The 21,736-nt window shown below is 34.2% G+C and overlaps 5 protein-coding genes and 1 non-coding gene across 7 annotated transcripts; 5 read left to right on the forward strand and 1 right to left on the reverse strand.

Moving 5' to 3' along the window:
* The first annotated feature begins 7 nt into the window (after window positions 1–7).
* On the forward strand, window positions 8–1,040 carry LOC111016263 (desiccation protectant protein Lea14 homolog). The gene is made up of 2 exons (XM_022291576.2): window positions 8–315; window positions 482–1,040. Exons 1-2 carry the CDS (start codon window positions 110–112, stop codon window positions 741–743), a joined length of 468 nt encoding a protein of 155 aa, XP_022147268.1. The 5' UTR covers window positions 8–109; the 3' UTR covers window positions 744–1,040.
* A 2,021-nt stretch (window positions 1,041–3,061) lies between these two features.
* Window positions 3,062–4,015, forward strand: LOC111016359 (desiccation protectant protein Lea14 homolog). Its single transcript, XM_022291743.2, has 2 exons — window positions 3,062–3,371; window positions 3,543–4,015. Exons 1-2 carry the CDS (start codon window positions 3,166–3,168, stop codon window positions 3,793–3,795), a joined length of 459 nt encoding a protein of 152 aa, XP_022147435.1. The 5' UTR covers window positions 3,062–3,165; the 3' UTR covers window positions 3,796–4,015.
* Window positions 4,016–5,813: 1,798 nt separating this feature from the next.
* On the forward strand, window positions 5,814–6,880 carry LOC111016267 (RING/U-box superfamily protein). The gene has a single exon (XM_022291579.2). The coding sequence runs from the start codon at window positions 6,011–6,013 to the stop codon at window positions 6,578–6,580; it is 570 nt and encodes a 189-aa protein (XP_022147271.1). The 5' UTR covers window positions 5,814–6,010; the 3' UTR covers window positions 6,581–6,880.
* Window positions 6,881–10,704: 3,824 nt separating this feature from the next.
* On the forward strand, window positions 10,705–12,754 carry LOC111016402 (reticulon-like protein B5). Its single transcript, XM_022291803.2, has 5 exons — window positions 10,705–11,032; window positions 11,545–11,725; window positions 11,825–11,966; window positions 12,160–12,229; window positions 12,325–12,754. The coding sequence occupies exons 1-5, from the start codon at window positions 10,825–10,827 to the stop codon at window positions 12,489–12,491; spliced, it is 768 nt and encodes a 255-aa protein (XP_022147495.2). The 5' UTR covers window positions 10,705–10,824; the 3' UTR covers window positions 12,492–12,754.
* Window positions 12,755–14,386: 1,632 nt separating this feature from the next.
* On the forward strand, window positions 14,387–14,535 carry LOC148211151 (small nucleolar RNA snoR145). Its single transcript, XR_015791139.1, has one exon. It is a non-coding gene; the product is annotated as a small nucleolar RNA snoR145 (small nucleolar RNA).
* Window positions 14,536–16,058: 1,523 nt separating this feature from the next.
* On the reverse strand, window positions 16,059–19,967 carry LOC111016273 (U11/U12 small nuclear ribonucleoprotein). 2 transcript variants are annotated; one of them, XM_022291587.2, is made up of 9 exons: window positions 19,816–19,967; window positions 19,565–19,728; window positions 19,104–19,437; window positions 18,932–19,015; window positions 18,567–18,632; window positions 18,408–18,480; window positions 17,554–17,942; window positions 16,964–17,004; window positions 16,059–16,626 (listed from the first exon to the last, which is right to left on the reverse strand). In XM_022291587.2, exons 2-9 carry the CDS (start codon window positions 19,705–19,707, stop codon window positions 16,548–16,550), a joined length of 1,209 nt encoding a protein of 402 aa, XP_022147279.1. In that variant the 5' UTR covers window positions 19,708–19,728; window positions 19,816–19,967; the 3' UTR covers window positions 16,059–16,547. The 2 variants fall into 2 exon arrangements, with proteins under 2 accessions (XP_022147279.1, XP_022147280.1); XM_022291588.2 differs by having other exon boundaries at window positions 19,565–19,709; window positions 19,816–19,953.
* Between the last annotated feature and the right edge of the window lie 1,769 nt (window positions 19,968–21,736).

The following is a 21,736-nucleotide window of genomic DNA, read 5'->3' on the forward strand; positions in this document are numbered from 1 at the left end:
CGATTCTCCCGTTTTCTTCCATATCCATCTCTCAACTTTCAATTCCCGCAACTTTCTACTCTCAATTTCTTCGCCTTCTTCCGGTTCTCTGTAAATCTGTGCGGCGAAAATGGCAGGTTTAATCGACAAGGCGAAGGAGTTCGTGGCGGAGAAATTGGCCAACATTCCGAAGCCGGAGGCCTCCGTCAACGACGTCGATTTCAAGTCCATAAGCCGCGATTCCATCACGTATCAGGCCGATGTCTCCGTCTCCAATCCTTACAGCCACGCCATCCCTATCTGCGAGATCTCCTACACTCTCAAAAGTAACGGCAGGTTCGATTTTCCACTTCGATCATCTTCGATTTGATTTTGTTAGGTTTAAAATTTCACGATCGATTCGCACGGAGATTTTCAAATCGATCATTAGAAGATCGGAAATTATTCAATAATGTTGTGTAGACTGTACATGACCGATTGAATGATGAATATTATTGTGCAGAGTTATTGCTTCGGGGATGGTGCCGGATCCAGGATCTCTGAAAGCGAGCGACTCGACGATGTTGGAAGTGGCGGTGAAAGTGCCGCACAGCATACTGCTAAGCTTGGCGAGGGATATTGGCCGAGATTGGGACATAGATTACGAGTTGGAAATTGGACTCACCATTGATCTTCCGGTCATCGGAAACTTCACCATTCCTCTCTCCACCAAAGGCGAGATCAAGCTCCCTACCTTCTCTGACTTATGGGGCTCGGCTGAGTAATGATCATCAAATTATAATAAAATTTTCTTGTTAGCAACTAGCAAGAGCAACAAAACGTATTTGTGTTTGCTTAAATCTTGTATCTGTATACAAAAGTGTAACTCTGCAACACAATTGGAGTCGAGCTCCATTTTTTTTTCTTTCCTTTCCAATCTTGCGGGCAAGGATCAAACCTTTAGGTTTGGTTTGCATATTTAGTTGTTATCAAGTTTGATAAGTTTGATTCGTTCAGTATGAGTTTGGTAAGCCTGTATTTGGATGTTGTTTGAATAAATGGTTTTTCACGTTGGAATCTAATATGAAGCAATGTAGACTATTATATTAATTATTTAATCTTTTTTTTTCAAGTAAAATTAAGTCATATCGATCTGTATTGATCCTGGAATAATCACTCGCTTCGAACAGATCATCATGGGCTGATCAAATCATGGGTCCGATCTTGCCTGATCCCTCACATTTCCACATTCCCACATTCTCCACTTTATAAACGGTAGAGTCATACCTCACTTATCCTACTTGAATTTTAACTTAGACTTATTTTAGTTTTAGAGGTGGTTAATTATAGTTGAAAAATCGATCTGCACGACCGAAACCGATTGAAATGGAGGTGGTCAGTTGATTTTAAGAGTAAAGCATCGTGATCCTCTAGAAAAATGAAGACCCTCAAAAGAGATTCACACAATTTTTAGCAGCACCGTCCGAGGAACAGCACCGTCCGAGGAACATTAGGATGGAAGAGAAAAACTTCAACGAAATACTCTCCTTCCCACCTTCTAAACTATTTATGTCTTTGTATAATCTATAATTTGGGTCGTAAATTTATGAATTAGAAAAATTAGCGTGAAACAAGTTTGCAATATAGTCAATGAGATTAACAAAAATTCATATGGTTTAAGATAAAAGCAAGTCGAGCATAATTCGATAGATAAAATATTTATCTATTTCTTCAAGAGTGAAGGTCAATCTCACCTGCAGAATTTATTAGTTATACTCTTCCGTAAAGAACTTTCCTTCTCCACTTCTATAATGTTGTCACTTCATTCTTTAATCAAATATTAGATCGATTAGTTTAAACTTATCAACCAAATGCTTTTTGATCCAATGCCAAAGGTTGTTACAGATAGAGGGTTTGTATTTCCAAAATAAAAGAAAAAAAGCAATAAAATCATCTGAAACGGGCCGGCCCAATCATGCAATGTGGATTGGACTCGGAATGGGTCCATAAATTGAAGAAATACCGACGGAGGTTTGACCGTTACAGAATTTGAAAAAGTAAACGTCGAACGTTTTCTTTATTATTATTATTTTATTATTTATTTCTTGACTTGTGGATCCAATATTCTAATTCATAAGAGTCTTTCTTATTATCAAAATAAGAAAAAGAAAGAAAAGGAAAGGTGTTGATTTATTAGTTTAATTTTTAATAATCTTTTATGTTCAAAAATATATTGGAATTATTAATTTAAGATAGGTGACCATCATAGAGTTTAAACTCATTTCGTCTTAATTAATCTTAACTTATTTAGACTAATAGACCACCCATGATGATCTACCATTTAAATTTTAATTTACAAGTCTCAAGTATAATTCAATAAAGTATATATCATCAATAAATTTGGAGATTTGAATTTTAAATCTTCATTTCTAAATGCTCTTTTGTTTGGGGGGAAATTTCTAAATGCTCTTCAAATAAAAGACTAATAATAATTTAATTCCAGTAAAATTCCAATTTCTTATTCATGGTTTGTTTCTATACCATTTTAAATTTACTAATAAACAATTTTAAATTTAAATTTGGTCTGTGAAAAAAAGAAGGAATAAACAAATTTATTCTTTTATTTTCATTTTTACTCGATTATAAATCATAATAGAATTAGCTAAATAAAAAGGTATCAATTTATTACCATGTGAATGAAAAGCATGCCACTATTCAATATAGTAACAATAGTAATAATTGGTAAGGTTGGACCAAATTAAAAAAAATGAAATTTTAAATTTTTAAAATGATGAAGACTAAATTAAAATCAAGTATAAATTTGATAAATTCACGTTTAAGTTAATTTTAGAATTAAAATTTACCGGCATCTAAAAGATGATCTTTTATTTTTCTTCATTGTAAAGATTCTTTACTTATATTTATAATATAACTTTTATTTATTTATTTGTTCAACATTTAATTTGTTTCATCTCGCAGTTGGATCCTAAACGCAGAAGCAACACGTGCGACGCGCACGAGTCGCGCTGCCGATCAAAATTTTACGCGCCTACGAACTTCTCTCCCAGTGGGGTCCCATCCATATAAAGAAGGAGCCGATTCTCCCGTTTTCTTCTATTTCCATCTCTCAATTTTCAATTTCCGCAACTTCCTACGCTCTCAATTTCTTCGTCTTCTTCCGGTTCTCTGTAAATCTGTTCGGCGAAAATGGCGGGTTTGATCGACAAGGCGAAGGAGTTCGTGGCGGAGAAAGTGGCCAATATGCCGAAGCCGGAGGCCTCCGTCACCGACGTCGATTTCAAGGATTTGAGCCGCGATTCCGCCGAGTATTTGGCAAAGGTCACCGTCTCCAATCCTTACAGCCACTCCATCCCTATCTGCGAGATCTCTTACACTCTCAAAAGTGACGGCAGGTTCAATTTTCCACTTCGATCATCTTCGATTTGATTATGTTAGGTCTAAAATTTCACGATCGATTCGGATCAGATCGGAAATTATTTTCAATAATGTTCGTCTTCTGGAGGATTGAAATGATTTGTTGCTGAGATTGATTGTACGATTACTGAATGATGAATATTGTGCAGAGTGATTGTTTCGGGGACGGTGCCGGATCCAGGATCTCTGAAAGCGAGCGATTCGACGCTGCTGGAAGTAGGGGTGAAAGTGCCGCACAGCATACTGCTAAGCTTGGTGAAGGACATTGGCCGAGATTGGGACATAGATTATGAGTTGGATATCGGACTCACCATTGATCTTCCAGTCGTCGGAAACTTCACCATTCCTCTGTCCACCAAAGGCGAGATCAAGCTCCCTACCATCTCTGACTTCTTCGCTTAGCTATAATCTCTTATTCATTTTATTAATTTTCTCCGTTCATGTTTTAAGTATCTCGGCTTAAAGTTTTGAATCTCGATCGGTTGAGAGATCATTTCCATTAAAGTAGTAGAGATTTTATTTTTCTTGGATTTCTTTCTTTTCCTATTTTTACTTTTTAAATAATTCATGCATGGTTTGTATTTGTACGAGTTTTAAAAAAAGTTTAAATATTCTTGTTGCCCATGACTCTCAAAACGAGTATTTTAATCTCTTTATCTAAAATATATACATGTCAAATAAAAAATATATCTTATTTTAGTCTTTTTATTTTTATTTTTATAATACAGTGTGTTAAAGTAAAAAAAAAAAGTCCCCCTCCGTGAAAACCAATTCATTTAGATAGTGAAATTTTAGATTTGTCCTAATATCTCTCTAGATTTCGCGATTGGCAAAGGGAAATACCACTTAATGTAATGGATGGACCTAACCATTGAATCTATGTGGTTACGAGTCGAAATTACCATAAATTATGGCTAGAGCTAATAGAGAGAACAATAAAGATAACGAACGCGGAATCTGCTAATGAATTACGGGTAATTAGGGCGAGCACTCGACGAAAGGACACCTTATCAAATACAAAAATTGGCTCCATCCCACTTTATTAAAAATGGTCTTGAGTCAACAATAGGGGGACTATATGCCTGAACAGGTATGGTTTTGTATTTGAATTACAGTAAATGGAAAAGAAAAGTAATATCAATTTGCATAAAAATATGTGTAAATTAATTTTGAAAAATGAATGCAAGGAGTTTTTTCTTTTTGTTTATAACCTTTAAATTATATATGGAGATAGAATTTAGGAATTAGGATGATTATGATGGGTTGGATTGGGTACATATTTTTCAGACTAAAATACAAAAATGTAGTGTCACACGTGAGCAAACACTGCATCATTCACATTTCTCTTACAAAAGAATATTAGAAACTTTTTTGTTGTTTTCTTCACCCACAAAAACTACTACTCTATCCTTATTATTCTCAAAAGAAAAAGAAAACTAATATTCGATAACTAAATATATATATATATATATTATGTGTTTAATGTACTCATTAAAATTAAAAACTAAACACTCGTGACCCTTGACCAAAGAAAATTAGAGGACAGGGAGAAGGATGAAGGACCAACATATTCTAAATAAATCTTGTTGTTCATTAAATTTAAAATTTTTGTGGTCCTATTTTTATTTTTAATTTGGTCTTTTGGTCTTTTGCTCTCAGTTAGCATGTTCTAAAAATTTTCAGTTAGGCTCTTCCACAAACAATTTGTTAACAAAAATTTTGATAAATTATCATTGTTTGATTAATAGTTTAGAAATTGAACATGTTGTTTGAGGGTTACACATGAATCACAAAACTTACACTAGTAGTATTCATTTTTTTCTAAGTGACATGCCAACATATTTAAATATATTAATAAAATAATAATTAAATGGTTATTATAAACATAGTTCAACGATTAAAGCACTTTTCTCCTTTTACAAATGTTAGAGGTTCAAAATTCAAATAATCTAATTGAGAGTTTTAATAAATCGAGGATAAAAACAAATTTGAGAATTTAAAAAGAGAAAAAAAGTAAGGAAAAACATAATAAATTATCCATAAAGAGGGATAGTTGATGACTCTAACCTTTCTCTATTTTGACTAAATAGAATTTTTTTAAGTATAATATGTGAGGGTAAAAATTTCTAACTCAAAGAACTTTACTGAGTTAGGTACATATTGACTTTTTTTTCAGTTGAATAAATAAAGTTTCAACTTTGAAGCAAAGTTATTGGAAGGGCAAAAAGAAAGTGAGATAATTACAAGCTCACTCACAAGTCCAAAGTCCAAAGTCCAAATTCCAAATTCCAAATTCTATCATAATTAAAAGAAAAGAAAAAATGAAAAAAAATTGAATATCAAAAGTTGAAAGAAAAGGGGAAAAAAATAAAATAAAATTTAAAAAATCCCACAAAAATATGCCCTGGAAATGGGTTATTGGTTTACAGTGAGTTCCCAAAGACGAAGCGTATTAAATGCTGCGTCTGCAATCCCCACCCACCTTCCCCCAAAAAAGTTATCTGCCCTAATTCCTTCCTTCTCCGCTTCCTTCTTCTTCTTCTTCTTCTTCTTCTTCTTCTTCTCCTCCTCCTCCTCCTCTAATGGCTGCAACAACTCCATCTCCAAACCTTCTTCAATGTCCTCCCCCTCTTCCTCCAACTACTCCCTCTCCAGGATCGGCCTCGGCTACGCCATCGCCATAGCCCTCGCCTTCCTCGTCCTCCTCTCCGCCCTCCTCCTCGCATTCTACGTCTGCTGCCGCGCCTCCCGCTCCCGCCGCCTCCACTCCCGCCCCTCCGCCGCTCCCTCCCGCTCCGATGCCGGCATCATTCTCCCCCAGATCATTTTCGTTGCCGAGGACGACGCCGCCGCCGGCCCAGATCGCGACGATGACAGCGGCGTCGTCGGCCTCGACCAGGCTGTGATCAATTCCTACCCTAAATTCCCCTTCTCCAAGGACAAGACGATGGGCGGCGGGACCAATTGCGTCTGCTCCATCTGCCTCTGTGATTATAAGGAGGCGGAGATGCTGAGGATGATGCCTGAGTGTAGACATTTCTTTCACCTCTGTTGCATCGATGCTTGGTTGAAGCTTAATGGCTCCTGTCCTGTTTGCCGGAATTCGCCGCTCCCGACGCCGCTCTCCACTCCTCTGCAGGAGGTTGTGCCGCTCTCGCAGTACATGGCAGATCGGAGAAGGAGGTGACTGATTGATTGATTGATCCACGAGGCTCTGATAGGTTCTTCTGTTAGTTCTTCTCTCTCTCTATCTCTCTTTCGATTCCTTATCTCTGTTTGTTTTGCCTGTTTTTGCTACTAGGGAACTGTAAATTCTTTGGTTAGATGCTGAGTTTTTGAGTGCTCTGGGAACTGTTCAACCCATACATTAAATTTTCAATTCACTTTTCGGGTAATTCGCTTGTGTAGATCTGATAGTGTTGGATTCGTTTATTCGAAAACCAAACAAAAAATTGAGACAAGAAGAACTTTTCTATCTTCTTCCTTCCTTTTTGTGCGAAAAAGTTGGCTTCACCCTTCTAAAGGGTCCTCTTTATTTCGCCTCTAGTCTTCTTAGCTGGGCCAGAACAGAATGTTTGGTCGCTCCATTTTCTTTCTAATTTTTCAACACCATCATCATATGCTAATGGGTTGGTAAGCGTGCAAAAAATTCGTATTATAAAGTTGAAATTGAGAAGTAAAAGATGCGGTTTATATACAGTCTTTGTTGAGATAAGCAAATTCATACCATACCTCAAATTTGAGTTCAACATCTAAGTCAACTACTTCTTTATGGTTTTGGTGAATTTTCTGTTGTTCTTGGTTTTCAAGTTGGAAATGGTAGAGAGTTTTACAAGGCTTGTGCTGTGGATGTGAAATGATGGGGCTGATTTTGCTTGGAATTGTATGATTCCAAGAACTTTTAAAAGGACTGAAAGCTGAGATTTAGCTTCACTTTAGCATTTGCTTTTGTTCTCTTTATCCCTTTTAACTGTGGATGATGACTGATGGGGTTATGATTTCAATAGGCATCTTGGTCACCTTTCCCGAGTTCAATTATGAATCCATTGATTTCACTGCTTTTTCTTTTTTCTGTGGAAATTTCAGACAGGAATTGCTGTGGCCTTTTTGTTAACAACGGACATGAACAGAGTTTTATGTCGTAGATTTAGGTTTTGGGCGGGTTCGGCTTCACAAGCCCGGGTTTAGATAGTTTGGTTTAGAAAAACCGTATTTTATTTAGAGTACGTTTTTGTTTGGGTAGCATGGATTTAAGAAAATTGTGTTTAGGGAATAGGTATCTGGATAAATGGTTGTCCCATGAGAGTCGAGGTGCGTGCAAGCTGGTTCGAACACTCATAGATATAAAAATAAACTGAAAAAAATTAAAAAATGTGTCAAATTGGTCATTAAACTTTCAACTATGTCTATCTATTAAACTTTCAACTTTGTGTCTATCTTTAAAAATTTACAAACGTGTTTGACATAAAATCGAATGGTTACAGTACTATTAGGCACGAAATTCAATAGTTTTGTGAATTTTAAAAAGTGTTGAATAGATTAGGAATCTATTAAACACAAAATAGCGAACATAAAGAGCAATTTATATAGAGAGATGAATGAGACGAAATGTATAAGTAAAGAAAAAATTGTGATGGGAGGTAGGCCAACTCCATAATAGTAGTTAGATATTTATTTATGATCTAATATTTTTATAAAATGCAAAAATACATTGAGAGAACTTATTAAGAGAGTATAGGGTAATGAGTGAAAACGATTATCTAATGACTATCCGCGAATATGTCATGAGTTCAAATCCTCCTACTTGCTTGCTTGTTGTATTAAAAAACTAATAAATAAAAATCAATATTTTATCTAACATTATGTGAATGATAATTCTAAATTATTCTCACTGAGTTATCTCTAAGAATATTGATATCAATTGTAACCTTATGAAACAATAAATGATTTAGGTGTTAGCTACAACAAGATAACAAATTGCAATTAATGCTCATAATTCATGTGTAGATTATAACAGGTTTGCTAAAAATAATATCTCAAGACTGACTCCAATTTCAAAGCCCAAAAAGCATGAAAGCAATAACCTCTTCACTTATTTGTCTTCTGCCTCTTCAATGCTCATGGGCCTTCCTTCTCAACTTGATAACTATTCTTTTCTTTATTATGATTTTTCTCCAATTAAATAAAAACTATAGCCAAACTTGAGGGTTTTTTCTTTTTTTATCTCTTTTTTTTTGTGGTTAAGGAATAGACAAAGAGTGTAGTCCAAATTCCTATAATAAGTTCAACAAACGAGTCTTGCATTTGTTGAACTTAAAAAAAATAACATTATGTTTCAATTATACTCTCCCTGTTTCAAAAGTTTCAATTATACTCTTGACATTTTAAAATTGTTTAAAGAAATCTTTTCATCTTTTTTTTTTTTTGTTAAAAAACAAGATGAATATATGATGTGGTAGTGAGTTGGACGATGAGAGGTAAAAATAGAGATACACATATGATGTGATTTTAATTGTACCCTTAAATTTCAGATAAGTTGTAAAATGGAAGTTATACATGGGCACAAATAGTAGTTGAAAGGTAGCGATTTAATAATTTTAAATATAAAAAATTATATATAGAGAGGCTAGAGTTCATAGGTATTTTGTATAATTCAACAACGGAATTAGTTGAAAGTTTGAAACATAGGTTTGACTATTTATTTGAATGGCTAGTTCAAGGGGTAGTTTAGGCCCTATGCCCCAGAAACCCAAGCCTGATCCGATCATGACCCTCACAAAGGGCCAACCTCATTTGACTATTTAAATGACAAGTCCAAAGCCTAGCTCTTTAGGTCATATGCCCAAGAAGTTTTAGCCTCACTCACTCAATCATGGGCCTCGAAATATTGAAATTAAAAATAATTCCCTCGTGGCTCACCGAACCTACTTTCAAATTGAGGAAAAAACTGTTCAAGCATGGTCATCCAGTTGAATTTTGTGACCCTCTTAGTGAGAGGATTCGATCTTGCACCATCGACTCTTCTCAAAATCCAGTGTTTTTCAAGAAAATACGAGTCAAGATCTCGATAAATAGACACATTCCATTGCACTAATTGGGAGCATTCATAGTGACTGAGAGAAGTGAGTTTGAACAGTGGAATTGCATGTTGTTAAAATATCTGTATTTATTTTGAAGGCAACTTAACTAAATATAATTTCTCTCTTACTCCAATTCAAACTTTTGTATGTACTTGTTCAATTTACGCTTTTGTTCATTCTAGTTATTGTACTTTCAAAACATTATTTTGGTCTCTTTACTTTTTTTAAAAACGACTAATTTGGTCCTTATTTGTAAAATTTCAATACAAATTTTTATACACAATCGAAACTTTTTAATTTAAATTTATGACTACATTTTAAACAATTTAATGAATAAAGTGTCATACTAAAAGTATGATTTAAATAAAATGAAATAAAAGTAAAAATAAATGGATTAAAATGATCCCTTTTTAAAAGAAAAATAAATATGAAGCACATAAATTAAAATAATCAAAAGTTAAAACTACGTGAATCAAAATTGAGATTTTGAATTTACATGGACTAAAATAGACACCTTTAAAGAATAAGTCTCATAGACCAAAATGGTATTTAAATCTATAAAAATTCTTCTACTATTTCTCGAAAGTCGATGACTATTTATAACTATTACCTTGACATAAAGAAAGAATTCGACCTAATACTTTATTTCTGCTCCAGTTGAAACAGATTTGACAAATGTGTGACAATATATTAAACATAAATGTAAACATACAAGTACCAATAATAGATACAAATTAAGATAATGTTATTGGATGAGAAACACAAGTAATTAAATGTAGACTAAAAAAATAGAAAAATACATTTAAGAAGAAGAACCAAGTTTATTTGTTTCTAGAAAAAAGTAATCATCCAATTTTAATTAATTATCAAGTGGAAGAAAAAAAAAGTAAAATTACTATTTACTTTACTTTTATTTATTTATTTTTTTCCCTTTTGAAAAGACGTGGAAACAAGGATTCCGGTTGCGGTATCTTCGAAAACGTGGATCCCACTTACCGTCCCTTCGGACAGTCCAAGCCGTCCAAAGCTGACATCGTTTGATTCACTGCCACGTGTCCTCCTATTTTTCGACGCTGTCGGCTACTTTCCCAAACATCCGCTGCTCTTCGCACTTTCACCGTCAGCTTTTGCCGACGCCGTCACTTAACGTCGTACCTTTTTCCGCCACGATTTCCGTCAATCTGCTTCCGCATCAGGAAACCCAAACATAAATCTCCAAGTGTCACTGTTCCTTCCATTTCCTTTCTTTTCAAATTCCTTCCGCTCTCTTCTAAAACCCTAGTCTCTCTCTCGAGATCCATCGAGTTGCTTGATTTTCTTCTGCAGATTTGGTCACTGGGACTGATCGATCATGGCGGATCACTCTGACAGCACGGAGCCGAAGGCGGAGTCTTTGATTGACAAGATAGTTGAGAAGATTCACGATCACGATTCCTCTTCGTCGTCGGGATCGGATTCCGAAACCGAGGGGTCGGCTGCTTCATCTTCATTGAAGGAGAAAGTCTTCCGGCTTTTCGGAAGGGAGAGGCCAGTTCATCATGTCCTCGGTGGTGGAAAACGTACTGAATCTCACCTCTCTGATTCGAAGTTATTTGAAAATCATTTCGTTTCTGATTTTTGAAGTTGTGTTTATGTTTCTTTTTCCTTAGTGTTTAGATTGAGATTCTGCTTTCTTTAGTTTAGTTGGAGCTTGGTATTGGTTGATGTTCATCAGGCGTCTTTATGCTCTGTAGTCGTCGTTCTAGCTTTTTCCGTATTCCTTGCTTGGATGCTGAATATGCGAACAGTAAGAAATTATAGATCTGGTTGCTTTACCTTGCTGTGAAACGTTGATAGTTCAGATCGAGGTTGAGACATACTCAAGTGATTTCATTGAGCTTTCTGAACAGAGTATTTATAGTTTTCTGCACTTTTACTTCATAGTTTTGTTTTCAGCGCACATATTTTCGGCTTCTTCACATTTGAATATGCTCTGATGATGATTGTGTTTTTCTCGTGTCATGAGGAAATGTTTTTTTCTTTTATTGATAGTTGTGAATGTTGACTATTTCTTTCCCTCTTGCATATGCAGCTGCTGATCTATTCTTGTGGAGGAATAAGAAGATCTCAGCCAGTGTTCTTGGTGGAGCCACTGTCATCTGGATCTTCTTTGAATTGCTGGAGTGCCATCTGCTTACGTTTGTCTGTCGCTCTCTGATCCTCGCCCTTGGACTCTTGTTCCTTTGGTCCAATGCCCACACATTTATTTACAAGTTAGTTACTGGACTTCAATTTCATCTTTATCAATAATTATGCTTCTGCAGGCTTCAAGTTATGCTCTTCTTTCCACTGTTTAATTAGTGTATTTACAGGAGTCCACCCCGAGTCCCAGTAGTTCAACTTCCTGCGGACCCTTTCCTGGAGGTTGCTTCTGCTTTGAGAGCGGAAATTAACTGTGCTTTTGCATTATTGCGGGACATTGCAACTGGAAGAGATTTGAAGAAATTCCTCACGGTACGTATATGTTATCTATGTACTTTTTGTTTTGTCTTGATTGTGTATTTACATTGGTTGATGGTTCGTCTCAGTAATTGGGTCTGAACAAATTACAACTTTTTATACCTCGTTTAGGCTTCAGCTTCAACGATAAGTCTTAATATGCTAATTTAGATTTATCTAAAATATATAAATATTATGTCTATCTCAGGCAATTGCTGGCTTGTGGGTTCTGTCAATTGTGGGAAGCTGGTGCAGTTTCTTGACGTTGTTCTACATAAGTAACGACAATTCCAACTTTATCTTCACATTTGTAGCTACCCTTTTATCATTCTGTGTTGAATCTGACATTTGAAAACGATATCTTTGAAAACAGACTTTGTTTTGTTGCACACGGTGCCCGTTCTGTATGAGAAGTATGAAGATAAGATCGACCCATTAGCGGAGAAGGCATTGATTGAGTTCAAAAAGCACTACGCCGTGTTTGAAGACAAGGTTTTGAGCAAGATTCCAAAAGGCCCATTGAAAGGCAAGACGGCTTAGACTGGCCTAAGTGTCCTCTTCCTTCACAAAAAGCGGTAACCACATGTTTATTGATCTTTCTCTTTGTCTTTTGGCTGCGCTGATAGAGCATAGGTTGTTGAATCATTGGGGTGGTTTTCGCAATTTAGTGGGTTTGTTCTGCAAGTGTTCAATTTGTAAGTTATTAATTGTATGGAAACTTTCAGGAGAGAAGTACTTTGGTTTGTGGTAACTAGTTTTGTAGTTTTTCATTTTTCCAATTTGAGCGATGCCTTAAGAACGAAGTTTTAGCCTTTGATGTGAAAGAAAAACTATCATCTATCTGCCTACTCATTCATAGACTTTCTCGTGTTCCTTTGGTGGGAACTCGATGAAAATTCGTCCTTTTAAATTTTAAAAAGTTGGAGTTGATTTTTCTAAATTGAGGCTTCTAGCCGAAGCGAGTTTCAAATATTGTGGTAATTTCTTTTTTTTTTATTTTCTGTTTTAAACATGTATGTTTGTTTTCCACCATTTTGAAAACATATTTGAATTTAGTCAAATTTTAGCAATAAAAATTAATTTATGAAAATTACTTTTTTGGTTTTTAAAAGTGTCTAAATTTTCAAAATATTTTTTAAAACTATATAATACGTGGAAGCTACGTTTCTGAGCTTAATTTGTAACAAGGGACAACAAAAAATTAAAAGATTATTAATTGGGGTCTAGAAATGAAATGTTTGGGAAACTATGGTCTCGAAACAACTCTTTTGTTCGGGTAATTTCAAATGTATGACTATTTACTTCGCATTATGAGTTAAATATTACGAAAGACCCTAGACGATACTGCCAAACATAATGAAGTACTTTAGCACCGATATCCATTTTCTGTTCACTAGATATTAAAAATAATTTTAAAATGTTGAAGACAGCAAATAAATTGTTCAAAATAATTCAAACAATATACAAGATTTGGGGTCACGGAGATTTAATCTCCGATCTCGTAACTGCTATATTTTGTATTTTTATTTTTAGAAATTAAGGTAAAACTACTCTAACAAGTGTATTTATTTATTTTTAATTTCACTTATTCAAAATACTTTTGAAATTTTAATCTGGATTCCAAGACACGAAAAACAATATTTTTTAAACAACCTTTTCGAGTTTTAAAAGGTTTGTTAGGGATTAATTTTTTCTCTTTAGAGTAGATTATAAAATGATTTGTGAATAAATATAATTTCAAAATTAAAGAAAAAAACATTACTAAATGGATCTTCAACGATTTAAAATTTCGGTATATTATTGATTTTCTCCTGTGTGGAAAAGTTCGTTTCTTACATGTTTATCTCATTAAGTTTTTATTTTTTTAATTATTTTTTGGGTACTTTTTGAAGAAATATTCAGAAAAAGAAAAAAGATAGCCATTATAGGTGGGCCTTGGGCTCTTACATTTTGATACATAACCAGACCGGCCCAAAAGCCCAATTCAAGCTCTGTATTCAACTATTTAAGCGTTGGGCTTCTTCAGTCCAACAATCAACATAGAAATCTAGGGTTTCGTTCTCGCTCTCTCTCTTTTCTCCCTCTCTATAAGATCGAGTTCTAGCGTCTCCTGCAAAATAGTGATAATTGATGCGATGAAGAACGAAATTGAAGATGAAAAATCATCGATTACGTAGTGGTTGAAGTTGTAATCGCTCGGTAAGATGAATATCTATCTGGTTCGTATTCACTGAGCTTCATATCTTCTCTTCTCTCTTAATTTTCGATTCGAAGGTCCTATGGATGGGGCGCCATTGCAATCAATGCGCTTTTGATCCAAGTTTGCCTTCGGAAATCGCAGTGAAATCAGATCGCCGAGCCAAGCTATGAATAACTGGTTCGGTTGTCGGTTTTTTCATACAGAAATTCGTTCTCATTTCCTAGTTAGTTTTTAAAAGCGAAGGTCCCAGCAGAGGGGAAACGAACTCTGAGATTGAGGCCCCTCTAACTTTCAAAGAAATCCTTCGCAGATTTATCTGCCGGATCGTAGGACGCCCAAACTTGCATTAATTTTGGATCGTCCGGAACCCTCGGCGATATTTTTTTCTTCCCGTTAAATCTGTTTCGTATAAGTTGAGTAGTTGTTTATTTTTCTTGTGAGTTATGGAGGTATGAACAACGCATTTGACTTCAAAAAAAAAAAAAGAAGAACGCATTTGACTTTTGTTAAATTTATGGATTTCACGACCTGTTTTTGTTAAATGATGTGCATAAGTTATTGAAGTTTCTCAAATCATTCTGTTCGTTTTTGAAGTATAATTTTAGATCTAATGTTGCTGAAGTTGAAATTGTTTCCAACGGTGGCTGTAGTTTAGTGGTAAGAATTCCACGTTGTGGCCGTGGAGACCTGGCCTCGAATCCCAGCAGCCACAATTTTGTCATTGAAAATGTGAATAATAATATATTTATATATATTTTTGTATTATGTTATGTAGAAAGCATAGGGCTTTTGTTTAATTTGAAGGTTTCATATTTGCAAGAACGTCGAGGATATTTCTCTATTTCTAATTAGAAATATAATTTTATTTTTGAAAGTGTATAAGATTTGTATACCAATTCAAATGGGTTGTGTCTTCCTACAAAACAATATTCGCTAGTTTTTTATGTTAAGAAAAGTGTAAATGATAGTAATATTCCTCAAAAATTTATTAATTAATAAAATTATTATAGCCTTTCGACATTTGTCTGTTCAATTTTATTTATGATTGTTATTCTCGAATGTAATATCACAAGAATTATATTGTATACATGATTTTTTAAGTGCTTTCAAAATGAAATGTTTTGAACAATAACACGTGGTAGGGGGCTGAATCTATTGAACAATAACAATAGTACAGGATAGTGGACCGCATAGATTGCATTAAAAATAATGAAATGTTTTTTCTATCAATAAAAGAATTGACATAAAGTGTCAAATTTGATTATATACAGGACAGTTTAGAAAGTGTCATCTATAATTTTAATACACTCAATATTCTTGATATCACATTTGATACTTGAAACCATATGCAAGTTTCATTTATTTATTTTTAATGAATAAAAATGGATTACAAGATTTTAAATGTATAATTTATGTTTTGCAACAAATTGGAAATGAGAAAAAAAAAAGAAAAACTTATTTTGATAGAAACAATAAACAAAGGTAAAATTTTTAGATTTCTTAAGAAAATTGAAACGAGCATATTTCATCTATACTCTTACTATACTTTGCACCATCAAAATTAAAGTTTTTTTTATTTTCAATTTATACATTACATCTCCATTTCTGATAGGGTGTTCAAAAGTCTCAATAGTTTTATGGATAGATAAAAAATATTTTATTTCTCACATTTTCTATCGTGATTTCAAGATAATTTTGTTTTCTGTTCAAATTTTAGTTGTTTATTACACGACCAAACATGACTTCTAAATTGTATAAAAAATATATAAAAAAAGTTAAAATAGCAAAATCTTTAAAATATTTTTAGAAATAAGTTATCATGTTTATTTTATTATAGATTTTAAAGAATGAAAATATTAATAAATTATCAAAAGCATTAATATACAAGAACAAAAGACAGAAGCCTATAACAATTTCAAACGAAAGTGAATAGGGTTCTTAAAACCGTACGTCCATGAAGATGCAGTATCCAAAATTTCTATTTACATGTTCATGATGAATGGTACCCGCTTTCTAAACTTCCATTAACAATGGTAAAGATTAGAAACCAAAAATAAATCATCATCAAACCTTCTTCAGCTCAAAAATGCCGCCTCTTACTCCCTCGTATGCCTTCACAATGCTGAACTATCTTGTAAAACTTGTTACAATTCCTCACCCGACACAATGAACTCAACTGAATTTTCACGACATTTTGATCAACAGATAGGAAATTTAACGATTGATCTTTTACCAAAACAACTGCAAAGGTATATCAATTTTCGCATATAATCACAGAACCACATACCGATGCCATGCCATCCAAAATAAGCTTGTTATTTATGTATTTGCATTTTGTACCAATCTGTACCAGCAAATTTTGAAAAACCAATTCTGTACCGTATGGCTGGCTGGATTCATTTTGGTCGCACCAAATATGCTGCCCATATTTCATCAGCAGGTGGTGGTGGTTGAACCCAATGTCCCGGTATTCGGCTGCACAAAATCCCGTAGCAAAATTCATTTAACATAACTCTCCCACCTTTCCAGGCTATGAATTCATTGGAATATATATACAAATATGAACGGATGTATGAATAAGCAGAAACTAGAAGCAACTGTAGAGATATCGTGAGGTTTACTGAAATGAGCACAGTTGAAGCTATTCCTAAGTACTAGTATGGTGGTTTTTGTTGTAAATTTATGATGTACTCGTGGAAGTTCAAATATGTTTTTGTAAGGTGTTAGTAACTTCCATCAAATCACCAGTTTTCCTATGAAGACTACAATACTTGAAAAGTGGAATAACTAGAGTGAAAGAATGGTATCTTACCTTCCTCCAGGTCTTATGTATGCATCCCACGATCTTCTAACCTGCATCGAAAGTCATAACAGATGTAATTCAAAAACCGTGTGTTAATGGTTGTTTTAAGAACAATTAGCAGATCGTAGAGGAATGTTGTTCAGTATCACACAAACACTTCTTTAAAATGTTAGTTCAGGTTCTACAGAATACACCAAAGGAATTCGAGTAAAAGTTTTGGACTTCATGCTTTAGCTTTGGGCCTACGTTTAGTATGTTCCCATGAAATAAAACAATAAAACTACACCAGCTTTCACCCATCGCTCACAAATCTCTCAGGACACATAATATCTTTCAGAAATGCAAACCCTACAAACTACATGTGACTCATACTTATAAAGCTCACTCATTTGCACAAAACAAGTACCAATGTAGATACTGTAATTTTTTTTTTTAAGGAAAATTAATCAAAATGTACATTTATCAAAAATGCTAGAGGAGATACTCTGAGAAATGCTCTGTCTTGCAAACAGAATATACATCTACTGCATGCAGATGACGAAATTTTTTCCACAAGATTCTGCAATAAGTGAAAAGCTTAGGAAAATTACTTCAATTACCTCAATTAATGTCCCCATATCAGTGTTACTTCCATAATAATAATGATAGAATTCCATTGGTAAATTGGCCGCATAATCATACACTCTTCCACAACCTTGTCCTTCTCCAAACTGTTTCCCAGGTTCCTTATCAGTGCTGATGTTAGAGACCTTATCATCTGCACTCGCAGTTCTTTGATCATTTCTTTCTTCGAGCCTTTCTGCATTACTATTTGGATCTTTTGATTCAGGATTGTAACTTGGAATGGTCTTCCTAGACACTTCTGCAGTTGCAATGGCATCCCTGGCAGCATCCGTATCAGCTGCAGCAAGGGCTTGACGTTCCTCTTCCTCAACTGCAGCTCGAACCTTCTCCAGAAACTTATCATCCTCCTCAGGTAGAAAATGACCTGGAGAAATATATCGCCAACCCCTACTGTCATGAGGCTGTAAGTGTAACCAACTAACCATAACTTTGTATAGCTTACCACCATTTACAGAAAAGAATCTCGTAAACAGGGTGTTCACAAGTAAGTTAGGCATTCCATGTGATGTTGGGATCATGTCTTATATTAGAAAGTATGAGACTATTACTTACAACAACTCCATTTATTTTCATTCGTTGGGAAATGGTTCTTGTTTCTATGCAACTACGGCTTCCATTTGTTTGTTTTTTTTTTCCCAGAAATAATTTAGATTTAGTTCTTCTATCCATGGTACTCATAAACTCTAACATAGTGCCAACCAAAAAGAATGAGACTGCACTAGGTAACAAATCTACTAAAACAACAAAAAAAACCATCTGCATGTCAAGAATGATATTTAATAATGGTTATTAGAATAGGAAAAAGAGGATGAGAAGTAAGAAATCGAACCTTGTTTCTTCAATTTTTGGATCCTGATAGAGCGAAGTTCTTGCAACTTTTCCACTATTAGTGCTAGTTCAAGCTACATAATATCTGACATTAGCTAGAAATTCATAAAAGAAGGGATAGAAAGGTAGCATGAATAGTTCTAATACTATTGATTGTCACCTCAGAATCTATCCTCTTCTTCTCCTCTTTTGCTTTAACTCTTGCAATTTCTTTCATCTTCTCCACCTGAAACCATTCACCAATTTCATTGTATGGATTAATTACTCATCAACAATAAACACTTTTCTGTTAATATCCTTTGGGCTGATGTTCAATAGTCCAGAGCTAGACAAGCAGAAATACAATAGTAATCAAGTGCAAAACATGAAGAACAAACTTCAAGATTCATCATTAAATGGTTGGTTACTAATTCTGATTTTGAAAGAATAAAAAAAAGAACGAAACAAAAAAACAAAAAAACAAAGGAAAACAATGTAGAATTCTTAGCCAAAAAAAACAGTTGAAACAGGTAAATATTCCAGCACCTTGCGTTTTGCAATATCCTTGGCGATCTCCCTGGCCCTCCATTCATCAGCCTCTCGATCAACTAGGTCAAAACTTCCACGTTCCTAAGTTGCCACAATAAAAAGGTAAAGAAAACTAACATTGTGGTAAAAATTGTAAGACAAATTGGAATACAAATGACCTAAACACTACCTTTGCAAGTGATTCAGCAATGCGCTTCCTCTTCCTCTTTCTCCACAGCTTATTTCTCTTGGCCTTCAATAATTTAGTAGATAACCTAACTGCAGCGTTTTTTTCTTGCCATGGACTCGATTCGTCATAGACCATCCTAAATGGATGAAGCTGAGCTCTCAACTTTCTCATCAAAGCAACCACAGCTTCAACCGAACGCGATTCTTGCAACTCCAAATTAATCCTTCTATCTTCCAAGTACTCAGAAAACTCACTGTCGTTAGGCACACTAACCGCACTCTGCTCGGACGATTTGCCATCTTTAAATATCATCAACATCTCAAGTTCTTTCTGCCTATCAATATTAACACTTCAATCACAACTTCGAACAAGAGCATTTCAAAGCTAGAGCAAAACAGCAAAGAAAAAAAAACACCATTAACTGCGACGTAGTTTTCCACAAATTACGCACAAATACATACATCGACTTTGCGAGATCCAGCGTTTCTTGCAAATCCCTTAGACGATCACGCACGTTGAGGTTATTCCAGAAAGATGCACAAGACGGCGGCGGCATCGAGAACCACGGAGGTTGAGCCGCAAACTGGTGCGGAACCGAATTCATTGCTGCCAAAAGCAATAATCACTGCACCATCAATGGGAAAAAAAAAATTTTAAAAAGAACTGTCAACAAGATTACGAAACGTGAGACGAAGCAGGAAGCAAATCGAACCTCCGAATTTTTCTGAAACTTAAAGATGCTTCAGCTCCGGCACGATACCAGTGAATTTAATTTCTACTTCTTCAAAAATTATCTGTGAATTTCATTCGATTTCAAGTAAAGTGTTTGATGGTGAGGAAAAACTGAACTAAGAAAAAGGAAAAAAACTTATTATTTCCGATATAATTTGGGCTTACGAATTGATGACACGTTGCATATGCTTGGGCTTTGTTCTTTAATGGGCTAATATCAAAGCCCACCGAGTTGTTGGGCGTCGGTCTAGCCCAAAAGGGAAGACGAGTGTCAAACTCAAAATATAAGATTCATGAGTGATTAAGCAAATAGGAATAGAATCGGAATGAAAATTACTAATATACCCTTTTCCTTCTAATTAATTACAAATACATTATCGTGCTAATTTTTAATTATAATAATAATATATTTTATTATTATACTATTGATAATAATTTTTTTACCATAACAATTTATTTAATATTAATATTAATAAATAATAAATCCACTCAAATACTATTAAATTTAATATAAGATATTATTAAATTTTATTATTATAATAATTAATAATAATAAGTTATATTTAAAAAATATGATATTAATTAATAATAACAAAATATAATTAAAATATTATATATAAATTTATAATATTTTATAATAAAATTACATCACTAATAAAAGTGATATAAATTTTTACTAAAAGAAAAATTATTAGTAGTATAAATGAAAAAAGTATAAAACAATTAAATAAAAAGGTACGAGTTTCATTAATCAGGAGAGAGAAAAGGTAAAGGTAAAAAAGTGATTGCAATAAATATGTAAGTTCTCTTTTCAGGGAATGAGAATAAAAAAAGTGGATAAGCCCCACCACTTGGTTCTCATCCTAAAATTTGATAAACACTATCAAAGGAAATGAAAAATTGATTCACATTCTTTCATTCTCATTCCCTTGCGATTTCATTCTGATTCATTCCAATTTCAATTCCTGGTAGGTAAACAGGACCTTAGTGATTAACGTTCTACAATGTGTAACGCGTATTTTGCTTTAGGAAAAGCAATCTGAAACGTAAGCCAAATATTTACAAAAATATTTTTTTTTCCAAGGGTAAGGATGGGAGATTCCTTAACCGTTTAACTAAACTCATGGCATCTTTTAAAAAATAAAACTTCACTAAATAAAGGATAAATCATGTTAAGCCAATAAATCTAACCAGGAATACTGAGCACACAAATTCGATTCCCTGCCAATTTTGTTGAACGAAATTACACCAATTACCCACGGAATCTTTAATTATAGCGTGGTATGCTATTACTTTTATAAAATTGAAAATAGACTGTTACAAACATAATATATAGTTTTTGTCATTCCATCTATAATATGTATATTAACACAAGTTCTAACTTTGGAAAATTTAACGGATCTCATTTTTTTCCCTTCAAAATTGAAGAGAAACAAATTTATCATTGTCAAATGAATTTCTAGTTCTCTTCACTTAAGGTAATCAACAAACAAAAAACTACGAAATAATTTTTAGATATCCACGAGAGCATTGAAAAAAAAAAAGAAATCATTCAAATTATAATCCATGTGATTTACCTTTATCCATTGTTTACCAGTTCATAGTATGGGTGTTTCACGGAGTGGGGCCAGCCCGTCCCCGTCTCCATTTAATTACTCGTCCTCACAAAATTTCGGCAGAAATTCACGAAAACCGAAATCCAATCAAATAATTTTTTAAAAAGGAATTTCTAATTAAACGTTTAATTCTCAAGGATGAATCCTCTTTTACCTTAGAACTTCTTTAATATATATTTAACAGGGCGGGATGGAGAACCTAGACGGAGATCCTCTCATCCCCACCCCGTTTAGGTTGGGCCCCAAAGAAAAAACAAACCCCTCTATTTCATAGATGGTTTAAGT

The sequence above is a fragment of the Momordica charantia genome (assembly GCF_013281855.1).
Source record: "Momordica charantia cultivar OHB3-1 chromosome 5 unlocalized genomic scaffold, Mcharantia_2.0 BLBB01000005.1, whole genome shotgun sequence".
Lineage (NCBI taxonomy): Eukaryota > Viridiplantae > Streptophyta > Magnoliopsida > Cucurbitales > Cucurbitaceae > Momordica > Momordica charantia.

What these genes read in the sequence shown, in the direction of transcription:
- LOC111016359 (XM_022291743.2), top strand. Translation starts at nt 3,166, where the DNA reads ATGGCGGGTTTGATCGACAAGGCGAAGGAGTTCGTGGCGGAGAAAGTG. An exon ending in ACTCTCAAAAGTGACGGCAG is followed by an intron (nt 3,372 to 3,542) that starts GTTCAATTTTCC and finishes AATATTGTGCAG; the next exon opens with AGTGATTGTTTCGGGGACGG.
- LOC111016273 (XM_022291587.2), bottom strand. Translation starts at nt 19,707, where the DNA reads ATGAATTCGGTTCCGCACCAGTTTGCGGCTCAACCTCCGTGGTTCTCG. An exon ending in CTGGATCTCGCAAAGTCGAT is followed by an intron (nt 19,438 to 19,564) that starts GTATGTATTTGT and finishes TAATATTGATAG; the next exon opens with GCAGAAAGAACTTGAGATGT. An exon ending in CCAAAAATTGAAGAAACAAG is followed by an intron (nt 17,943 to 18,407) that starts GTTCGATTTCTT and finishes ATATTTCTCCAG; the next exon opens with GTCATTTTCTACCTGAGGAG.
- LOC111016267 (XM_022291579.2), top strand. Translation starts at nt 6,011, where the DNA reads ATGTCCTCCCCCTCTTCCTCCAACTACTCCCTCTCCAGGATCGGCCTC.
- LOC111016263 (XM_022291576.2), top strand. Translation starts at nt 110, where the DNA reads ATGGCAGGTTTAATCGACAAGGCGAAGGAGTTCGTGGCGGAGAAATTG. An exon ending in ACTCTCAAAAGTAACGGCAG is followed by an intron (nt 316 to 481) that starts GTTCGATTTTCC and finishes ATTATTGTGCAG; the next exon opens with AGTTATTGCTTCGGGGATGG.
- LOC111016402 (XM_022291803.2), top strand. Translation starts at nt 10,825, where the DNA reads ATGGCGGATCACTCTGACAGCACGGAGCCGAAGGCGGAGTCTTTGATT. An exon ending in TGTCCTCGGTGGTGGAAAAC is followed by an intron (nt 11,033 to 11,544) that starts GTACTGAATCTC and finishes TTGCATATGCAG; the next exon opens with CTGCTGATCTATTCTTGTGG. An exon ending in CTTGACGTTGTTCTACATAA is followed by an intron (nt 12,230 to 12,324) that starts GTAACGACAATT and finishes CTTTGAAAACAG; the next exon opens with ACTTTGTTTTGTTGCACACG.